The 22,516-nt window shown below is 33.3% G+C and overlaps 1 protein-coding gene across 1 annotated transcript in view; it reads left to right on the top strand.

The window, feature by feature from the left end:
* LOC142354383 (guanine nucleotide-binding protein G(I)/G(S)/G(T) subunit beta-3-like) overlaps positions 1-22,516 on the top strand; it is a 46,057-nt gene that overhangs the window by 2,876 nt on the left and 20,665 nt on the right. The window contains exons 2-3 of the mRNA XM_075406662.1: positions 5,817-5,910; positions 6,279-6,436. Coding sequence (XP_075262777.1) covers positions 5,817-5,910; positions 6,279-6,436 — 252 coding nt within the window. The remainder of the gene's footprint in view (positions 1-5,816; positions 5,911-6,278; positions 6,437-22,516) is intronic.

Raw genomic sequence — 22,516 nt, 5'->3', positions numbered from 1 at the left:
ATAAAAAAAGCATGAAAAAAGAGTAAATTTTGGTTAAACTTGCGATTTTATAAATACTCAGGACCAAAGCTGTGTTTATCAAATCTATCTTCTAAACGACAAATTTTTTTGAAATAATTCCACAGTTCATATCCGATTTTAGAGTCAATTTTACTATTTCTGCCAAAGAAATATGACTTTGAAAATTTTTTTGTTTAGCGAGCTTTGTTTATTTGTGCATGCGTGCCTGTGTGGGTGCATGCATATTTTTTTTCAATTTGTTTTGTATGTGTGTAAGAGAGAGAAATACAGAGATTTTGTGAGAGAAAGAGGCAGAGAAAAACACAAATTATGGAAAAATAAAAAGATTACTTTAAATTTGCTACAAATTAAGGATTTAAATATGTCCATTGCCAAGGATGTTGCTTGCTAATCTCGCTGATAATATGTCTGCGAGATATTTAAAACTTAATTCTCCTTATGCTCACGAAACATAGAAAATGACAAAATTTCGAAGACCTTCGAAGATATCATTTCAGATTTTTCTGTCAATTTTACGATTACTGATACAATTGGCTAAAGAAAACCACGCCTAATTTTCCAGAAAAAAACGGTCAAGCAATATATAAACGATGGCGAATTTTTTGCAATGATTACATGTCAAAGGAAAAGTTTGTTGAGGTTTGTTTGTGTGTGTTATTGTGTTTGTGTGTTTGGTTGTGTGTGCGTGTTTCCATCGGTGTGCGTTTCATGTGTGTGGTATGTGTGCATAAGAGAGGGAGAAAGGGATAGTAAGTGTAAGAGAGATAGTTCAATCAAATGTTAGACACAAAAAGGCAGAGCGAAAAAACAGTCAGAATGAAGAATTTCTTAACATTTACTACAAAATGCAGCTGGAAATGAGTCCAATACCAAAGCTCTGGTTTGAATTTTAACTGATGACACTTATGCGAGATTTTGAGGATTTAATTGTCATGTTATACTCATGAAATATTGACATTGAAAAAGTTCCAAAATTTTAAAAAGTTACGTTTCAAATTTTAGTGTCAAAATTTAAGTTACCGATGCAATTGCACCTAGTTTATTTACACCTAGTTTTCTAGTTAAAAAACAACGAAAACTTAAATGAACAGTGATGAACCTTGAGTAGTGACCAATTGACAAAGAAAATGTAAAAATTCTTTTTTGGTGTTGTGCTTTGTATTTGTGTTGGTGTTTGTTTGTGTAATGTGTGCTGTGTGTGAGTGTGTATATATGTGTGTGTGTTTCTATGGTTTTTCTGTGTCTTTTAGATTGTACTACTTTTATGTTTCGACAGTTTGTTATTTTGAAAAAAAGACGGCATATTTGTTTGATTTAAACAGTTCAAGTAATTTTCTCCAATGCATATAAGTTGCTTTCGGATACTCGCAACGGTTTCTCTGGCAGAATTTAAAAGTTTTTTGCAACCGTAACAGGTATGTTGGAACATTCTGTGCTACGCACAGATTCGCGCGAGCCGTCTATTTAATATTTGTGTACTTGTCGCATTTTTTTTGTTCTATCATCCATTCAGAGTTTTTCCAAGGGTTTTATTACTAGAGATGTTTGAAGGTTAGATAGGGCAGCTATAGCAAAATTATTAACAGTTTTTTGAATTTTGCTTTTTGTTTACTTTACTGTGTGGTTGGTCACTGATTTAAGAAAAACTTTAAAGGCTCTTGCCAGAATTGCTTTGATGTCGAGATATGGCATTTTCATGGAATTCTCATCGATGATTCTTGTAACAATTTGACGTTTTCTGTGAATCTCTCCTGCTCAGTAATTGAATTTGTGTGCGCGACGTCATTTCTCACTCTTTTGCGTGAACTTTTTGTTCATTTGCGTGATAAATATTTGATTGACGTCTGCACATCTGAAAAGGGAGCCCCGAACAGAAGTGCTCTAAGACTTGAAGATGTTTTTGAAATTGTCGTGTGGAATCGCGTATTTCAACATAGCTCTGTTCTTCGAGCTTTTTCTTTAGATCATGTAGAAACTTTGGTATTTTGTCATGTCAGGTATTAGTTTCGCGTTGTTTTTGGCAGAACGGGACAGTTGATTGATAGCATTAATTGAACGGCTGTTATTTTAATTGATACAAAAGTCACGTACGTCTTTAATGCAAAATCCATGAAATAATCCGAAGCATAAATCAGATGCATTTGCCAATCGTTCTAACATTTCATGTTCAAAAATATAGGAATATTTAAGCGAGATCGTCCTTCTTTTCTGTCAAATTTTAATTTCAATTTTTTGTTTTGCACATCCCAGAAAAATAATGAGTCAATTAAAATAACTGGGGTCTTGTTCTGATTATTAATAACCGCCGTCAGCCCCTCAAAAGCTATTGTCTATGCGCTCTCTTTCACAATCCAAAGGTGGGTTTGAAGTTACTTCTTCGAGTTACATTTAAAGGGGAGTAAGAAATTAGTGCTTGAACAAGTTTTTTTCACGTGCGGAACTTTAGCCTCTATTTTTGGGTTATCTTTCTACTGAGCTTCGTATAAGAATGTTAAACATTTGCTCTAATAATGCATAATTGTATTTAATTGCTCTCGAACGAAGTTTAAAGCAATTATTTTTGAAATGTTGTCCTTTTTATGGAAATTTTTTGGTTGAGCGTTTTCGAGTGACTTGTCGCTCTTGAGTTTTTTTGTTTCTTGTGAACAAAATTTCTCTCTCAATCGCAATTGTCATCAGGTGAAATCAAGTGGCGGCAGTTAACTACTAAAAGTCAAATGAAAATTGCGCCAAAATTGCAACTTTTTTTACTTCAATTTTTACTAGTGGTTATAATTGTATATAATAACCTCTAATGACGGCTTTTGAAGGTCACCTTAGTCAATTCAGTTACTCCCCACCACGATTGGAGCAGGCTACGATAGATTCTAGGTGCCACTAGTTCTAGAGCAATTCTTTGACGTTGGTCGGTTATGATATTTGAATGCATTAAAGGGCAGTCAATGATTTATTTGACTGATCCACTGTTTGTTTTAATAAAATATCACGCTTTCTTGAGTCTTGAGCGTATGTACTCTCTAATGAGGCGTAATATTTGTTTTAGTTTCATTTGATAACTAAAGATTTTATTACTTTGTCACCTCTTGCTTTCTAAAAGCGAAAAGTGTTTTTTTTTCGTCTTACTCAGTTTTATAATTCTTTTTGTTTTTACCATTCAATCTGTTTAATAACAGCTCTCATCAGTTGTTATTGAGGTTAAAATTAATTGAATTAATCGTTTCAAGTAATCGTAATGCTTTCTATGACTTTGACATAATTTGTTTTTATAACGGTCTCCTTTATGAACCGTATCTTCAGTTACTAATGAGTCATTAATTACGCAAGTTCGTTGCAGTAGTATTATCTGAATTTTTGAAACTATTTCTTTTCGAAAATTTTTGGACGTTTGAGTCCTGCCCGTTTTTGTTGCTCTCCGTTCGATCTTTTTGCTTAGTCACAAAAGTTACAGTTCTCATTGGTGTTCTAGTTTGGTGTAATTGTCGTCAATTTATTAGCTGTGGTTTTTTTTACTTAGGTACTATTTGTTCTTGAGACGTTTTTTGGTGAATTTTTGATTCTTGCCGTCATTTTTCGTTTGTTCCTTTTCCACGTTACGGAAACGCCAATGTTCTATGTCTTTAGTTTTGTTTTGTGACTAAGGATCTTATCATGCAGTTTTGTTTTTTCTTTGACACAAAAAGATTACAATTACTGATTTTCAAAATGATTACGATTTTCGCCTATTTTTTTGCGTATTTTACTTTGGCTGGTATTGTTTTCAATGCCTTAATTGTATTGTGTAGTTGTTCCGAGGATGCGTAATATCAATATTTATATAAAGTGATGTTCCTACTGACTGTTTTTAAAAATCCAGTTTTGGATAACGATATTTTAAAATTGTTTCGTACCCCCTCTCGTCTAGCCTTCCACCCCCCCCCCCCCCAATCCACCCCGTCTCCCCTGCTCACCACTCCGCTCACCGGCCATGCTAGCATCTGCTAAGCGGGTACAACGAAAGCCAGCGGGTCGTTTGAGAGCGATTCGCCCGACGTTTGAGAGCATTCTTTCGTTTTCACTTTCCAAGCAACTTTTGACGTTTTTCTTGCTTTATTTTGCCAGAAGACCTAATTTGTTTTTATTGAGAAATTGAATCTGTTGCTGAAACAAGCAATTGTAAGATAAGTCAGTCTAGTGTGCAGGAGATTGGTTGGAAACCCTCCTTTGTCGAAATTTTCCTCCCATAGAAAATTATATAGGCTACAGCCTCCTCAAATTTTAATTGCCCTTTCTTGTCGTTCGAGAGCAATTTGCCCGACGTTAGTCGGTTTATGTTTTCAAAAGTATGATTTCTGTTTTTAATTTTTCCAGGCATATTTTATGCTACTTTTTGGTCTTGTTTCACTTACAGTCGCCTCAAATGTTTTTTTTTGCTTTAGGCATTTTTTGGCGCTCGTGTATTCCTCATCATTGCATTTTTGTTGTCATTATTCTGGAATGTTTATGCGCGACTTTTTCAAGTTTTACACTGTTTTTGTACTAGAAGGGGCATCAAAAGAATATTCCTGGATTTTTGTTTGTGGAAAAATTGTTTCTGGAATTTTTAAAGGCGAGCAATTGAAAATTTTAGTGTAATGAAATTTAGGAGAGAGAAACTATTTAGACGTCAGAGTGAAGACAAATTCTTGACTTTTGTTTGTTACTTTACTTTAGGATATTGTTTCTTCGTTTGAAACGTTTGTTTTCGATATAAATGGCAAAATAATATTCAAAGTTGGGTATTCAAAGATAGAGTTGAAAGTAGCATCAGCTGCAGCTATGATTCTTTTAATAGACATCTAAGATTTTAATCATTTTTGAACTTAAATTTTTTGGAGTTTCAATACAAAAAAATGCCGAGAATTAGTCAACAAAATTTGTGTTCATGAAATAATCTTATCTGCAAAAAATTATTTGTGTTGATGTAAGAATTGAAGTTTGCGCATATCACATATACTTTTTAATTTAGAATTTTTGTTTGAATGTTTGTTTTGCTGGCACATGAAAGATTTACATCTTTGTTTTAATCCCAATGGACATTAAGGGGTCAACAGCGGCTATTCTCATGCAATCAATACGCCGGCTCTGTTCTCCCAATGGGTTTATACGCTAAAGATGAGAAGTTAGCAGTCTTGTCAGTCTTATAGACTTGAATTTGACGGCAACAAGAAGCTGACAACTGACAGTCATTATTTAGGGATGCATTTACTTTGCAAAGAATTATTGAGAAAATTCTTCATAATTTTTTTCCAAAGTCATATTGCTGGTCTGTAACTGCAGTTTTATGATTGTCATGTCTGGGTTTATTTTTGGAGGACAACCGGTTGAATTAAGTTTTGTATTTGTATAGTTACATAAAATTGGCTGGCAGCCAACAGCCAAATGTTTCGAACGGTAAAGAGGCGGTGAGCTCTGTAAGTAGTTGTTTTGTGTTATCTGAAATGCACATTTTTACTTTGAGGGAATATGTGACTTGAAAGCTTAATCACTGGGGCGTATTCACAGATGGATTGAAAAGCAACTACGATATTTAAGAAAAACCAAATGAACAATTTTTATTTTGCTCTGCTAACAAACCTCAACATAGAACAAAACAAGTTTTATAGCATTATCTGAGTAATAGATGCCCTTTGGTTTTAGAAACTCCGTCTGGGAATAGCTTACACTTTTGAAAAAATTCAACAGAAATATTTATATTCAGTGATAATATATAAATATTCTTAGAAATACTACCGGTTAAAATGTGTATAATGCTTCATGTTTGGGTTGGGTTGTTTCAGGACAAGCTGCAGAGCGAGAGGGAAACAGTGTGTGATAAGATGTTGAACGAGACTGCGGCCACTTTAGACAACCTCACCAGAGTCAGACTTAAGAGTCAGTACAGAAAAAAACACCTCATTCTGTAGCACATTTTAGATCGATGTTGTTGTGTTGCGAGGTCTACTTATTGACGTTGATAAATTGAACTTACGAAACTAATATGGAAAAGGATGTCAATTTTTTAATCTTAACAATATCTTTAATCTTACCTTAGCTGTTTCCACCTGTGCTAAATAGTGACCCTATTTCGATTTCTTTGCTTTTGCAGTCTTTTGGAATTGTTCATCGACAAATTTAATATTGCAAGATAAAGACGCTGCAAAATTTTTTCCTCTAAAATTTTCTCGAAGAATTCTGATTTTTCAAAATCAAATTTGGGCGATCAGAAGTAGTTAAGTTATATGGTGCATTTTTTGTTGTAGCGAGAAGAACTCTGAATGGTCATGCAGCTGCCATCTACACAATGTGTTGGAGACCAGAGTCTGTGGAGTTGGTGAGCGGGTCACAGGATGGAAAACTGCTGATCTGGGACACACAAACAAACAACAAAATAAACATCATCACCCTCAAATGCCCATGGGTAAGATACACTTACACCTGTACTGATTATTCAAATTGTACATATGAAAAGTGTGATCACTCTTAGCTTTTGTCCATTTTTCAATTTTTGCTATTTTTCAATTTTTGCTATTTTTCAACTGGTCATAGTTGAGATTTTCTTAAAACAAGTTGAGTTCATTATGGATTGAGACAGGCTTCTCTAATTTTTTGAGTTGAAACAAATCTTGCTAACAGAAAAGTATTGAGTTTTCGATTGCAAAGTGCCCTTGTTCGGAGCCAGTTTTTTCTTTTTTGAAGTGTCAGTCAAACATGTTAAAAACCAGTGTTTGAGAGAGAGGAGAGGAGTGGAGAGAAGAGAGAGGAGAGGAGAGGAGAGGAGAGGGGAGGGGAGAGAAAGCCGAAGTTCGAGTTTGCTGTCTAAACTCATTGTGTAAACGTCTTAGGAAGTTGACGTTGTTGGACATACTAACTTTGATTACCCTATTTTTCTTAAAACGGGAAAGAAATTATTTCGTTTTTAATAGCCGCACAGCGATAGCTGGGGCTATTATTGGCCTTCTCTTGGTTTTTACAATTCAAAGAATTTGAATTGTATTGGGGCGCTGTTTTTTTTTAAGATCTGTTCACACATTTTTCAATGACTTTGATCTTTCAAATCGGGAAGTAGTATCCATATCTGCCATGTTACTGGAGCGGGGGGGTCCGGACCCCCCCCCCCCCCCTACAAGAACTCTCACCACCGAAAAACTGATTTTCTCTTAGTAAAAGCAAGTTTTTTGGTTAAGTTTCGCCAGCCTGAGAGAAGTTCTTGGGTTAAGTCGGCTGGCGAAACTTAACCAAAAAAATTGCTTTCACTAAGAGAAAAATCAGTTTTTCGGTGGTGAGAGTTCTTGTAGGGGGGGTGTCCGGACCCCCCGCCCTCCAGTAACATGGCAGATATCCGCTGTTGAAATGTTCGCTGTATATAGAATTAGGTGTTACCTAAGTTTTGAACTCTCACTAAATCTTTTTGGTGAAAACATAAAAAACCTAATATAAGACACCAGAAGCCTAAAATTTTTCAAAAAATTTCAAAAATTTTTTCGAAAATTTTTCAAAGTTTTTCAAAGTCCTAAAATGGTCTGAAATGGATTTTGCGCTATGAAAGAGCACTCAAAAGTGATTTTTTGTTGACTTCACTTTTTTCACCAAAGTAGTATAGGGGTCGAAACATATAAAAATTTCGAATTTTTTGAAAAAAATTTTAAAAATTTTTTGGAGTCCTAAAATGGTCTGAAATGGATTTTGCGCTATGAAAGAGCACTCAAAAGTGATTTTTTTGTTGACTTCACTTTTTTCACCTAAGTAGTAGAGGGGTCGAAACATATCAAAATTTCGAATTTTTTGAAAAAAATTTTAAAAATTTTTTGGAGTCCTAAAATGGTCTGAAATGGATTTTGCGCTATGAAAGAGCACTCAAAAGTGATTTTTTTGTTGACTTCACTTTTTTCACCTAAGTAGTAGAGGGGTCGAAACATAACAAAATTTCGAATTTTTTGAAAAAAATTTTCAAAATTTTTCAAAGTCCTAAAATGGTCTGAAATGGATTTTGCGCTATAAAAGAGCACTCAAAAGTGATTTTTGTTGACTTCACTTTATTCACCTATGAAGTATGGGGTGTCGAAACAAACAAAAATTTCGTTATTTTTCTGAAAAAAATTTTCAAAAATTTTTTGAAGCCCTAAAATGGCATGAAATGGATTTTTCGCAATGAAGGAGCTTTCAAAAATGATTTTTGTGGACTTCATTTTGTTCAACCAAATAGGACATGAAAAACTCAGTTTTTGAAGTAGTCTGAAAGAAGTCAAAGAGCAGTCAGAAGCAGTTTTTGTTGACAATACTTTTGCAAATGTTCAGTGTGACGTGGAAAGCTTGGCTTTATTTTTTTTATATACATGGGTAACTATGTATATTTCTATCAAAACAAGTATGTATATTTGCTTACATGTGTTCAAAATTGTAATGTTTATGTAGGAATGAACAATTGAAAGAAACGAAAGAATGAGAGTTTTATTTATATAATTACGCGTATTCATGTGTATAATGAAAGTATATATATGAAAGTGTATATCTGTTTATAAGTAAATATAACTGTGCTTAAGTTTAGTAATATGTTTCTATGAGTATAAGCTGAAGTGTATGTCTGTGGGTAGAAATTGTAAATGTGTGTATATGTGAAGCCGTTCTTGGTTTTATGTGTGTATGTTTTTCTATATCTATACAGTGAAATGTATGTATATATGTCTGAATGTGTTTGTATTTATGTATTTATATGTTTGTAATCCGATGAGAGAGATAGAGAGAGAAATAGAGAGAGGGGGGAGATAAGTTCCTGGAGGGCATTTTTATTGCCTTGAAGAATGTTGTTATTTGTCTCCACGATCCAATAATATTATATCTTGCACACGGATTTTGACCTTCAGCGTAGCTAAACTCTGTCCCATTAAGCATTGGCAGGCAAAATGTCACAAACGAAGACGACAACAAGTTTTTGATCTTCTGAGCATGCTTTGTTGAATACTGAATTTTCTACACCTATCTAGCTACCATATTAAAAACTCAAGATTTTTTACGAAAAAAAATTCATGCTCTTTGTCTTTTAATCCTAGGCAAGAAAATGATAAAATTTTGCAACACAGAAGACAAAAACAACTTTTTGATGTTCTGGGCATGCTTTTTTGAAAAAAAATTTCTCTATACGCATTCAGCTACCCTTCTAGGATTGAGCAAGATTATTTACAGGAAAAAAATATTTGAGATAAATTGTTGAGAGATAAACAATAAATTGAGCTAAGTAAAAAGATTAAACTCTGTAAAAAACGGAAAAATTTGGTGGAAAAACTATGATATGCAGGAGCAGCTGAACGTGTTAGTTAAATAAATTAGAATGATAGGAATTCGTCAAGAGCTTGAATCAAACAAATAGTGTAATGATGTACAAGAAGAGTAGTTTCCACTGGAACTGTAAAAATAGCTAAATTCTTAAAAGTTAATTAGCCACTTGATCAATTAAGCAAGAAAGAACACAAGCTTTGTATCTGCGGGGGGTTGCTAGAAACAGCTTCAGTAGCGAATAAGTCTTGTTTGCGCATTGGGAATAACACTAACGGATAATGCGTGCTTTGACTGAAATCTTAAACAAAAGCGAATCGCTTCTTCAGTAAATGGTTCCAGCATACTGAATATACATATACTCAACTATTAAACACTGGAAGTAAAATATCAGAACACCTCAAGCCAATAAAAATCGAATGAGTTCATTATTGTTCTTTCTTGAATCAAATTTTCTGTGCATTCAGTAAAACTGTGTTAAAATTTTGGATTACCTATTGTTCTGTCGACGTTTTAAAATAACATCACCGTAACGATATTTGATAGGGCATCGGAAAGAGTAACATCCAAAGGAATTTGAAATTTAAAGCGACAGAGTCTGTATAACATATTGGGTTATGAAGCCTGACGAACATTTCGGAATTGAACACAACACTACTGCTACCTACTACTGCTACTGCCTACTACTACTGCTACTGCCTTCTACTACTATCTACAACCTCTATCTACAATTAGTACCTACTACTACTGCTAACTACTACTGCTACTGCCTTCTACTACTATCTACAACTACTATCTACAATTAGTACCTACTACTACTACTACTGCTACCTACTAGTAATACCTACAACTACTACTGGATTCTATTAATATCTACTACAACTACTTATTGGTTCCAAGTTACACTAGTACCTACTACTACTTCTTCTCAATACCTTCAGATTTTACCATTTGTTTACTAACTATCTACAAAAAGCTGTTTCTGTTTCTCTAAAAAATGAAAACAATTCTTATCTCTAGAGGAGACTCGCTGAGCATAAACAACAGAAGCTTTTCTCTATCTCAAGGTAATGTGTCCTGACTGACACAGACCGATAGAATTTAGCCGCTAATATTTTCAACAATGCATTAAGTGTTTGAAGTTTTTTCGAAGATATGAAAAACGCTGAAGCTATGTTGTATACGTTAACTCATTAATTTTCAACTCAATGTTAATTTCTTAATTAACAATTAAGAAATCCATGGTATGGTATATCAAGTGGTACTTAATTAATTAAATCAATGTAGGGTTTTATTGTTTAGCGAACCAGTCTAATTTTTAGGAGTTTTTTTGATATGTTCTTTTTTTGAAGTGCAACTCTTTTTATACTTTATTCAAAAATTGCTTGCTTCAAAAATTCTATAGTGTGTACCTTAATGGAAACAAACACTTTTCTACGTACCTACATTATCAAAAAAAAACAGGTTTTACAGTATATAGTTGTTTTCATATGTTTATTCAGAGCCACCTGTTGTTTCAGTTGTCAGGAATTACACAAATTTTCCGAATCCCTACGTTTCAAAAACTTGTATAGACAGAAAACTGCTGGGATAGCTTGCCAGAAGGACAATGCGTTTGTTGAGTTTCATATTAACCTTAGCTTTGGCTCAGGATGTGTTCAAAGCTGAGACTGTAATTGTGAACTTGCTATGCATCAAAAGTTTAGCACTACATGATCTTGCAATTTTTGTTATATTAACTTCTTCCTAATTTGTTAAATTTCATTTGGTCCTTGTTTATCTGAAGAAAATTAAAAACGAATCAACCTCATGAAACATTCTTGCACAAACTCGTTGCGCAGTCTTGTTGCATTCTTGCAGAGTCTTGTCGCATTTGAGAGCTCAAACAAAAACATTAAATTTAGGTGTTTAGCTGAACAAATTTTGTTTGTTTTCAGCATCTGTTTACACTCAATGGGCACCAAATGGTTCCAGAGAAGTACTTCTCGCGGAATTTGAAACAAAATTCTTCTTTATTAGTGTTCAAAACACAACCGGAGACAGTATGGCTTTGGATAAGCAAGTAGAATAAAAATGTGAAAAATGGTCGATCACTTTACTAAAAGTTGAACCATTGTGTTCGATTTCGAGTTTGTGATCTAAACAGTTTTCAAGGAGAATTAACTTTTAAGAAAAAGGCTTCTTTCTTAGTATTCAAAGCTCAGAGGCGGCATGGATTTCGATAATCAAGTTTATTAAAATGGTGATTTTGGTCGATTGCTCCACAGAAAAATGGAAGTCTTGAGTTTGTGTTTGAATTTTTGATCTAAAAACACTATTCAAGGATAATTGACTTTGAAGAAAGACTACTTTTAGTATTAAAAACACAATAATCGGTGACCGCTTAACTTTGAGTTACCAAATATAATAAAATGTGAAAACTTGCCCTATCCCTCTAATTTAAAGTCAAAGTTTGAGTTTGAGTTTGAGTTTGTGATCTATAAATAGTATTCAAGGGATAATTACGTCATAATAGTTGTTATGTTATTTAGTTGTGAACGCAAAACATTTGAAATACGTTCTCACAATCTATTTAGACTACAGCTATATATGTGTCAAAAAAGTGAAGGAGACCTTCTGGTTTTACTAAGCTTTTTGATATAATTTACTATATTATATAGACTATATTCACGTGGTCTATTATGCAATCTTTACTGCACGACTTCTGCAAGCATTCAAAGCTGAAGAGTATAATTTTGCATTGTTCTATAGAAAAAAAAGAGAAAAAACACATGATTTTCCTGGTGCTAGGAAAATTGGCGGACAGGTCGTTTAGCCGACAAGGAAAAAATGAGAAATTTAGACGACAATTTTTATCATAATTGGTAATAAAAGTCTAATTAGTTTATAAATCAGTAGTTCGGTTGTGATAGATTCATATCAACTCCCACAGACCGTTGAGGCATGACCATGGCCCGCGAGGCATGGCCAGATGCGGTTAAATGCAGTCCAACCACGTAAAGCCCTCCGTTACATTAGTTGATGAAAAAACTAAGGTATACTTGTCCGCTTACAGAATAGTGTTTTAAATTGGCCAATCACAGCTTCAGAATAAGATTTATTGCTCATTTTACTTAAATTGTCGGTAAAAATGTTCATTTTCTTGGTGTGTTGACATATTTTACCAGTAATTTTTGAAAAGATAGGTCAGTGCAACTCTTTAAATGATTAAATTTCTCTGAAGAATATTCGGCTAATGAACATTAAATATTGTAAAATAACTAATGTGGAGATATCTTTAAGTCATGACCACATTAAGTAACAGTTAACACAACTAATTTTGATTTTTGCTACCATAAAAACCGACAACACAGACAGTAGAAATCAGATTAGGAGCTTCGATACCATAGTCAAACTGACAAGTATACTTCTACATTCATTTGGCCGATTTGGAAAATTTCCAGTGTTAAAATTCTGTAACCCATAGTGCATCAAGTTTAAAGTTTAAGGTATTCAAAATTTTTGGAAATTAGTGTTTCACTTTTCTATGTGGTAATATTGTATTATAATACTAGTATTCTTGGCTTTGTGTACTTCGTTTTGATGTTCTCTTTCCGAAAGGGTTTCTATGTTTTCAAACGTTTGTTTGTTATGGATCCTATGAAGAGTCAATTTGAGTTCTTTCAACTGAGTCAAAGACAAAAAACAACTGTCAAAAAGCAAATCCTGATTATAGAGGCAATTGAGCTAATAAGATTTCCAAATTTTTTAATGCAGTATTTTAATTTCCTCTGAGCTTAAAAAATGTGAGAAATAAGTAAAAATGTCTCTTGGAAAAAATCTCCAGGTGGAATTTTACTACTGCGTGTTTTGCTTATTGCCACTATTGTCAATAGAGACCATTGTAATTTAACATGATTTTTATCCTCATGAAAATTTGTAGCCTCTATAACAATAAATGGTTGAATCATTATGTACATGAAAAAATTGTTTGTCACGAGTAATCATATAGCAAAACCTTAATTTTCAATAAACCTTTATTGATCGGCAATTTACGCTATGAAAATGAATCAGCGGTCGTCTCACAGGTAGTATGAAAAAAATTTTTTTTCATGGCGCTCAAAACAAAAGGAAACCCCTAACAGAACTGCAAAATTAACAACGGTAAGAAAAGAAACGCTTTTTAATGTCAACTTTGCTTTTAATTTGAAAGACTTAATATAAAACAATGCCTAGCTGAAAAAAAAAAGACTTAGATTGCGCAAAGCAAACATTTATAAGATATCCTTGTCAAACAAATATTTATGTACAAGCTGATTTTTCATTACTCCTTTAACAAATTTGTTTTTTTACGACCTCAATAGTTTGCCTTGAGAAAACTCATAGGAGAACGGAGAAGTATTCACTTCTTGCATCTATTGGAAATTTCGTTCTGATACGTTAAATGCTTACTATTCATGATACCATAGCTTTATGGATTAAAGAAGTTTTAAGTTCGCGTTAATGAATACTTAGGTTTTAAATTTTTATGAGTTACTTGAATAACATACTGAAATACTTCAAATTGACACATAGCTCTAAAAGCTACTGAAGGAATTCTGTGAAAACCAAATGTTCTAAGACAAACACAAGCTGTTGCACATGTATACAGAGAACAGTAGTGCATACTTACGTCTATGGTTAAAATTGAGCCTTTGAGCAAAACATGTTTGTTATCTACTAACGTTAGCAGGGAACTTCTTATCGTTCCTTACAATAAACCACGTCAATACTATGCAAAATCAAAGGTATTATACAGATAACTTAATACTAAACGTACGACATAGAACCAGTTACTATATAAACTAGAAGCAATTGTAACCGTGAAAATCAAACAATCAGGCCAATAGTTGAGTTTAAATGTATTTGATTTGTCCATTTCTTTTTCCATTGCTTTATATAAGTTAACGTTATTTTGTTTAAATTCAGCACAGTAGGGGGTCGAAATGTACTCCCAAATAAAGAATTGCAAGCCTATGTACTCACTCTCTATTTATCACAAGTTTTGCTGCAACACAGTAGAGTACATGTATATATACGCTTTCTTGATCAGAGACAAGAGAATACTTAAGCAAACTAATAAAAGTGCTTTTAGCCGAAAATATTATGCAACAATTTTGCAGAGAAGACTGAACTTCTCATACGCACAGTGCAGTTCTTCAGCTTTATACGTAGCAATCAGATCAAAACCTTGAAATGTTAATGTCTGAGGTACTTAGGAGAAACTTCATTTCTTTTTACAACTGAAAAGGAATAAGAATTAGTCTAACTGATTTAACAACTGAGTTCTCCTCGAAAAGTTATATGTCTTCATTGGAAACTATTTGGCTAATTAGGCTAATAGAACGAGTGCTAACATCCCAGCGAACGGCTCATATTTACTTTTAACTGAATGAATTGCTTCTCGAATTAATATTTTAGCGTTTTCATTCTTGACTTGTATTTCATTCAGTTAATGTATGCCAAAACCCAAACTCAACTGCCGGTTTATAACCTATAATGTATCATATCCTAACGCAATTTGAAGGCTCATTTCAGCGCACAATTGTCTATCAAACTCGTTATGAAAACAATATTGCCTTTATACAACAAAGAAAGGGCAGCTCAGTTTCAAGCTGGACTACCTTCGATCATTGTCTCATACCCAAAAAATTTATTGACTTTGTTACTACATTACCTAATATAACCGAAGAGGAAGACTTTATCAACAACTCAACCCCCTCAGAAACGGGAGTAACTTCTCAGAATATACCTAATCCTTTGACTTCTGACATATGGTCACTTCCTATGGACATAAAGAGGATCTTGCGCAGTTATGATTTCGAAAGTATGCCACTCTTCAGGAGCCATGAAGAATATTTCGCTGCTTTAGAAGGTTTGGAAAAAATATGGAAAAAGCTCGAATCATGCAGAATTGAAACAAAACTAGCCACCATTCACGATAAAATTGATCATACAACATCATCCACACCCGATGATAACAGAAAGACTGTCATATCTTCCATCTTAGAACGATTCCCTAGTCTTCTTGAAGAAAACTCGAAAATTGAAGAAAACTTCCAGAAATTTAGCACTGAGCCATCGGCTAACAATGCTCTACGAAAGAGGAGCCAATCTCGGGTTGTTGGAGGATGTGTAATTCACAGTGGAAATTTTCCAAAAAGAATGAGATTCGATGAAAATGTGAGGTGTTCATGCGACAATAACAACTAGAACTGAAAAATTCTTGTCGATTAAAGCTTATGAACTAGACGTTGGTATCCAGTATTTTCCATTTATAACCTGTTATTTTGAAATGCTGTGCTTTATTTAAATCCGTTGTGTATGCTTATTATCCAAATTTTAGTAGTTGAAAAACCACTCCTTTAAACTAAAGTATGTTGGTTGAACATTATCCACGTCAGACAAACAGGAAACAGGCTTCGACCTGTTTAAAGAACTAGAAAGTCAGAAATTTGTTGTAGAGTAGGATCCCCAAACCGTAGATTATCGTTCTGAAATGTTGAAATGGATACGCGCAAGAGTCGACGTTATAAAAAGCTGACGTTAGAATACGCCGCAACTTGTTTTGATTTAAGTAGAGCCGAAACTAAAAAATTGCCGTTCATTACCCTAAATTGTTAGTTGATTATTAAAAAAAAGTACCTGAGTGGGTTAATTTTTATCATGTTCGGTTATGATAGTTTCATATCAAGTCCCAACAGCCGCTGAGGCATGGCCATGGTCCGCGATGATTTCAAGATAATTATTTTTTTAATTTGCTCTCAGTGTCTTATACTAGAAGATACTAAATATTATTTTTTCCAATACTCGAATGTAGTAGTCTCATTTAAGAGCCAAATTAATTTGTCGCAAAATTTACCATAAATTATCAACTTATAATTTAAATAAAATGTCGGTTCTCTTGAATCGGCTCTTTTCACTTCGGCTCTCTTACAAGTCACGGGTTGAAACAAAAAATTCAACCTGACCACTTGCTTTTTATGAATAAAAAAACCTATATTGTGAGAAGTTCAGTCTTCTCTGCAAAATTGTTGCATAATATTTTCGGCTAAAAGCACTTTTATTAGTTTGCTTAAGTATTCTCTTGTCTCTGATCAAGAAGGCGTATATATACATGTACTCTACTGTGTTGCAGCAAAACTTGTGATAAATAGAGAGTGAGTACATAGGCTTGCAATTCTTTATTTGGGAGTACATTTCGACCCCCTACTGTGCTGAATTTAAACAAAATAACGTTAACTTATATAAAGCAATGGAAAAAGAAATGGACAAATCAAATACATTTAAACTCAACTATTGGCCTGATTGTTTGATTTTCACGGTTACAATTGCTTCTAGTTTATATAGTAACTGGTTCTATGTCGTACGTTTAGTATTAAGTTATCTGTATAATACCTTTGATTTTGCATAGTATTGACGTGGTTTATTGTAAGGAACGATAAGAAGTTCCCTGCTAACGTTAGTAGATAACAAACATGTTTTGCTCAAAGGCTCAATTTTAACCATAGACGTAAGTATGCACTACTGTTCTCTGTATACATGTGCAACAGCTTGTGTTTGTCTTAGAACATTTGGTTTTCACAGAATTCCTTCAGTAGCTTTTAGAGCTATGTGTCAATTTGAAGTATTTCAGTATGTTATTCAAGTAACTCATAAAAATTTAAAACCTAAGTATTCATTAACGCGAACTTAAAACTTCTTTAATCCATAAAGCTATGGTATCATGAATAGTAAGCATTTAACGTATCAGAACGAAATTTCCAATAGATGCAAGAAGTGAATACTTCTCCGTTCTCCTATGAGTTTTCTCAAGGCAAACTATTGAGGTCGTAAAAAAACAAATTTGTTAAAGGAGTAATGAAAAATCAGCTTGTACATAAATATTTGTTTGACAAGGATATCTTATAAATGTTTGCTTTGCGCAATCTAAGTCTTTTTTTTTTCAGCTAGGCATTGTTTTATATTAAGTCTTTCAAATTAAAAGCAAAGTTGACATTAAAAAGCGTTTCTTTTCTTACCGTTGTTAATTTTGCAGTTCTGTTAGAGGTTTCCTTTTGTTTTGAGCGCCATGAAAATTTTTTTTTTCATACTACCTGTGAGACCGCTGATTCATTTTCATAGCGTAAATTGCCGATCAATAAAGCTTTATTGAAAATTAAGGTTTTGCTATATGATTACTCGTGACAAACAATTTTTTTCATGTACATAATGATTCAACCATTTATTGTTATAGAGGCTACAAATTTTCATGAGGATAAAAATCATGTTAAATTACAATGGTCTCTATTGACAATAGTGGCAATAAGCAAAACACGCAGTAGTAAAATTCCACCTGGAGATTTTTTCCAAGAGACATTTTTACTTATTTCTCACATTTTTTAAGCTCAGAGGAAATTAAAATACTGCATTAAAAAATTTGGAAATCTTATTAGCTCAATTGCCTCTATAATCAGGATTTGCTTTTTGACAGTTGTTTTTTGTCTTTGACTCAGTTGAAAGAACTCAAATTGACTCTTCATAGGATCCATAACAAACAAACGTTTGAAAACATAGAAACCCTTTCGGAAAGAGAACATCAAAACGAAGTACACAAAGCCAAGAATACTAGTATTATAATACAATATTACCACATAGAAAAGTGAAACACTAATTTCCAAAAATTTTGAATACCTTAAACTTTAAACTTGATGCACTATGGGTTACAGAATTTTAACACTGGAAATTTTCCAAATCGGCCAAATGAATGTAGAAGTATACTTGTCAGTTTGACTATGGTATCGAAGCTCCTAATCTGATTTCTACTGTCTGTGTTGTCGGTTTTTATGGTAGCAAAAATCAAAATTAGTTGTGTTAACTGTTACTTAATGTGGTCATGACTTAAAGATATCTCCACATTAGTTATTTTACAATATTTAATGTTCATTAGCCGAATATTCTTCAGAGAAATTTAATCATTTAAAGAGTTGCACTGACCTATCTTTTCAAAAATTACTGGTAAAATATGTCAACACACCAAGAAAATGAACATTTTTACCGACAATTTAAGTAAAATGAGCAATAAATCTTATTCTGAAGCTGTGATTGGCCAATTTAAAACACTATTCTTTAAGCGGACAAGTATACCTTAGTTTTTTCATCAACTAATGTAACGGAGGGCTTTACGTGGTTGGACTGCATTTAACCGCATCTGGCCATGCCTCGCGGGCCATGGTCATGCCTCAACGGTCTGTGGGAGTTGATATGAATCTATCACAACCGAACTACTGATTTATAAACTAATTAGACTTTTATTACCAATTATGATAAAAATTGTCGTCTAAATTTCTCATTTTTTCCTTGTCGGCTAAACGACCTGTCCGCCAATTTTCCTAGCACCAGGAAAATCATGTGTTTTTTCTGTTTTTTTTTCTATAGAACAATGCAAAATTATACTCTTCAGCTTTGAATGCTTGCAGAAGTCGTGCAGTAAAGATTGCATAATAGACCACGTGAATATAGTCTATATAATATAGTAAATTATATCAAAAAGCTTAGTAAAACCAGAAGGTCTCCTTCACTTTTTTGACACATATATAGCTGTAGTCTAAATAGATTGTGAGAACGTATTTCAAATGTTTTGCGTTCACAACTAAATAACATAACAACTATTATGACGTAATTATCCCTTGAATACTATTTATAGATCACAAACTCAAACTCAAACTCAAACTTTGACTTTAAATTAGAGGGATAGGGCAAGTTTTCACATTTTATTATATTTGGTAACTCAAAGTTAAGCGGTCACCGATTATTGTGTTTTTAATACTAAAAGTAGTCTTTCTTCAAAGTCAATTATCCTTGAATAGTGTTTTTAGATCAAAAATTCAAACACAAACTCAAGACTTCCATTTTTCTGTGGAGCAATCGACCAAAATCACCATTTTAATAAACTTGATTATCGAAATCCATTCCGCCTCTGAGCTTTGAATACTAAGAAAGAAGCCTTTTTCTTAAAAGTTAATTCTCCTTGAAAACTGTTTAGATCACAAACTCGAAATCGAACACAATGGTTCAACTTTTAGTAGTGATCGACCATTTTTCACATTTTTATTCTACTTGCTTATCCAAAGCCATACTGTCTCCGGTTGTGTTTTGAACACTAATAAAGAAGAATTTTGTTTCAAATTCCGCGAGAAGTACTTCTCTGGAACCATTTGGTGCCCATTGAGTGTAAACAGATGCTGAAAACAAACAAAATTTGTTCAGCTAAACACCTAAATTTAATGTTTTTGTTTGAGCTCTCAAATGCGACAAGACTCTGCAAGAATGCAACAAGACTGCGCAACGAGTTTGTGCAAGAATGTTTCATGAGGTTGATTCGTTTTTAATTTTCTTCAGATAAACAAGGACCAAATGAAATTTAACAAATTAGGAAGATGTTAATATAACAAAAATTGCAAGATCATGTAGTGCTAAACTTTTGATGCATAGCAAGTTCACAATTACAGTCTCAGCTTTGAACACATCCTGAGCCAAAGCTAAGGTTAATATGAAACTCAACAAACGCATTGTCCTTCTGGCAAGCTATCCCAGCAGTTTTCTGTCTATACAAGTTTTTGAAACGTAGGGATTCGGAAAATTTGTGTAATTCCTGACAACTGAAACAACAGGTGGCTCTGAATAAACATATGAAAACAACTATATACTGTAAAACCTGATAATGTAGGTACGTAGAAAAGTGTTTGTTTCCATTAAGGTACACACTATAGAATTTTTGAAGCAAGCAATTTTTGAATAAAGTATAAAAAGAGTTGCACTTCAAAAAAAGAACATATCAAAAAAACTCCTAAAAATTAGACTGGTTCGCTAAACAATAAAACCCTACATTGATTTAATTAATTAAGTACCACTTGATATACCATACCATGGATTTCTTAATTGTTAATTAAGAAATTAACATTGAGTTGAAAATTAATGAGTTAACGTATACAACATAGCTTCAGCGTTTTTCATATCTTCGAAAAAACTTCAAACACTTAATGCATTGTTGAAAATATTAGCGGCTAAATTCTATCGGTCTGTGTCAGTCAGGACACATTACCTTGAGATAGAGAAAAGCTTCTGTTGTTTATGCTCAGCGAGTCTCCTCTAGAGATAAGAATTGTTTTCATTTTTTAGAGAAACAGAAACAGCTTTTTGTAGATAGTTAGTAAACAAATGGTAAAATCTGAAGGTATTGAAAAGAAGTAGTAGTAGGTACTAGTGTAACTTGGAACCAATAAGTAGTTGTAGTAGATATTAATAGAATCTAGTAGTAGTTGTAGGTATTACTAGTAGGTAGCAGTAGTAGTAGTAGTAGGTACTAATTGTAGATAGTAGTTGTAGATAGTAGTAGAAGGCAGTAGCAGTAGTAGTTAGCAGTAGTAGTAGGTACTAATTGTAGATAGAGGTTGTAATAGTAGTAGAAGGCAGTAGCAGTAGTAGTAGGCAGTAGCAGTAGTAGGTAGCAGTAGTGTTGTGTTCAATTCCGAAATGTTCGTCAGGCTTCATAACCCAATATGTTATACAGACTCTGTCGCTTTAAATTTCAAATTCCTTTGGATGTTACTCTTTCCGATGCCCTATCAAATATCGTTACGGTGATGTTATTTTAAAACGTCGACAGAACAATAGGTAATCCAAAATTTTAACAGTTTTACTGAATGCACAGAAAATTTGATTCAAGAAAGAACAATAATGAACTCATTCGATTTTTATTGGCTTGAGGTGTTCTGATATTTTACTTCCAGTGTTTAATAGTTGAGTATATGTATATTCAGTATGCTGGAACCATTTACTGAAGAAGCGATTCGCTTTTGTTTAAGATTTCAGTCAAAGCACGCATTATCCGTTAGTGTTATTCCCAATGCGCAAACAAGACTTATTCGCTACTGAAGCTGTTTCTAGCAACCCCCCGCAGATACAAAGCTTGTGTTCTTTCTTGCTTAATTGATCAAGTGGCTAATTAACTTTTAAGAATTTAGCTATTTTTACAGTTCCAGTGGAAACTACTCTTCTTGTACATCATTACACTATTTGTTTGATTCAAGCTCTTGACGAATTCCTATCATTCTAATTTATTTAACTAACACGTTCAGCTGCTCCTGCATATCATAGTTTTTCCACCAAATTTTTCCGTTTTTTACAGAGTTTAATCTTTTTACTTAGCTCAATTTATTGTTTATCTCTCAACAATTTATCTCAAATATTTTTTTCCTGTAAATAATCTTGCTCAATCCTAGAAGGGTAGCTGAATGCGTATAGAGAAATTTTTTTCAAAAAAGCATGCCCAGAACATCAAAAAGTTGTTTTTGTCTTCTGTGTTGCAAAATTTTATCATTTTCTTGCCTAGGATTAAAAGACAAAGAGCATGAATTTTTTTTTCGTAAAAAATCTTGATAGTTTTTAATATGGTAGCTAGATAGGTGTAGAAAATTCAGTATTCAACAAAGCATGCTCAGAAGATCAAAAACTTGTTGTCGTCTTCGTTTGTGACATTTTGCCTGCCAATGCTTAATGGGACAGAGTTTAGCTACGCTGAAGGTCAAAATCCGTGTGCAAGATATAATATTATTGGATCGTGGAGACAAATAACAACATTCTTCAAGGCAATAAAAATGCCCTCCAGGAACTTATCTCCCCCCTCTCTCTATCTCTCTCTCTATCTCTCTCATCGGATTACAAACATATAAATACATAAATACAAACACATTCAGACATATATACATACATTTCACTGTATAGATATAGAAAAACATACACACATAAAACCAAGAACGGCTTCACATATACACACATTTACAATTTCTACCCACAGACATACACTTCAGCTTATACTCATAGAAACATATTACTAAACTTAAGCACAGTTATATTTACTTATAAACAGATATACACTTTCATATATATACTTTCATTATACACATGAATACGCGTAATTATATAAATAAAACTCTCATTCTTTCGTTTCTTTCAATTGTTCATTCCTACATAAACATTACAATTTTGAACACATGTAAGCAAATATACATACTTGTTTTGATAGAAATATACATAGTTACCCATGTATATAAAAAAAATAAAGCCAAGCTTTCCACGTCACACTGAACATTTGCAAAAGTATTGTCAACAAAAACTGCTTCTGACTGCTCTTTGACTTCTTTCAGACTACTTCAAAAACTGAGTTTTT

Source organism: Convolutriloba macropyga, chromosome 15, assembly GCF_964194025.1.
Source record: "Convolutriloba macropyga chromosome 15, txConMacr16.3, whole genome shotgun sequence".
Lineage (NCBI taxonomy): Eukaryota > Metazoa > Xenacoelomorpha > Acoela > Convolutidae > Convolutriloba > Convolutriloba macropyga.
Note: the sequence above shows the minus strand (reverse complement) of the source record. Positions and strands in the feature narration are given on the sequence as shown.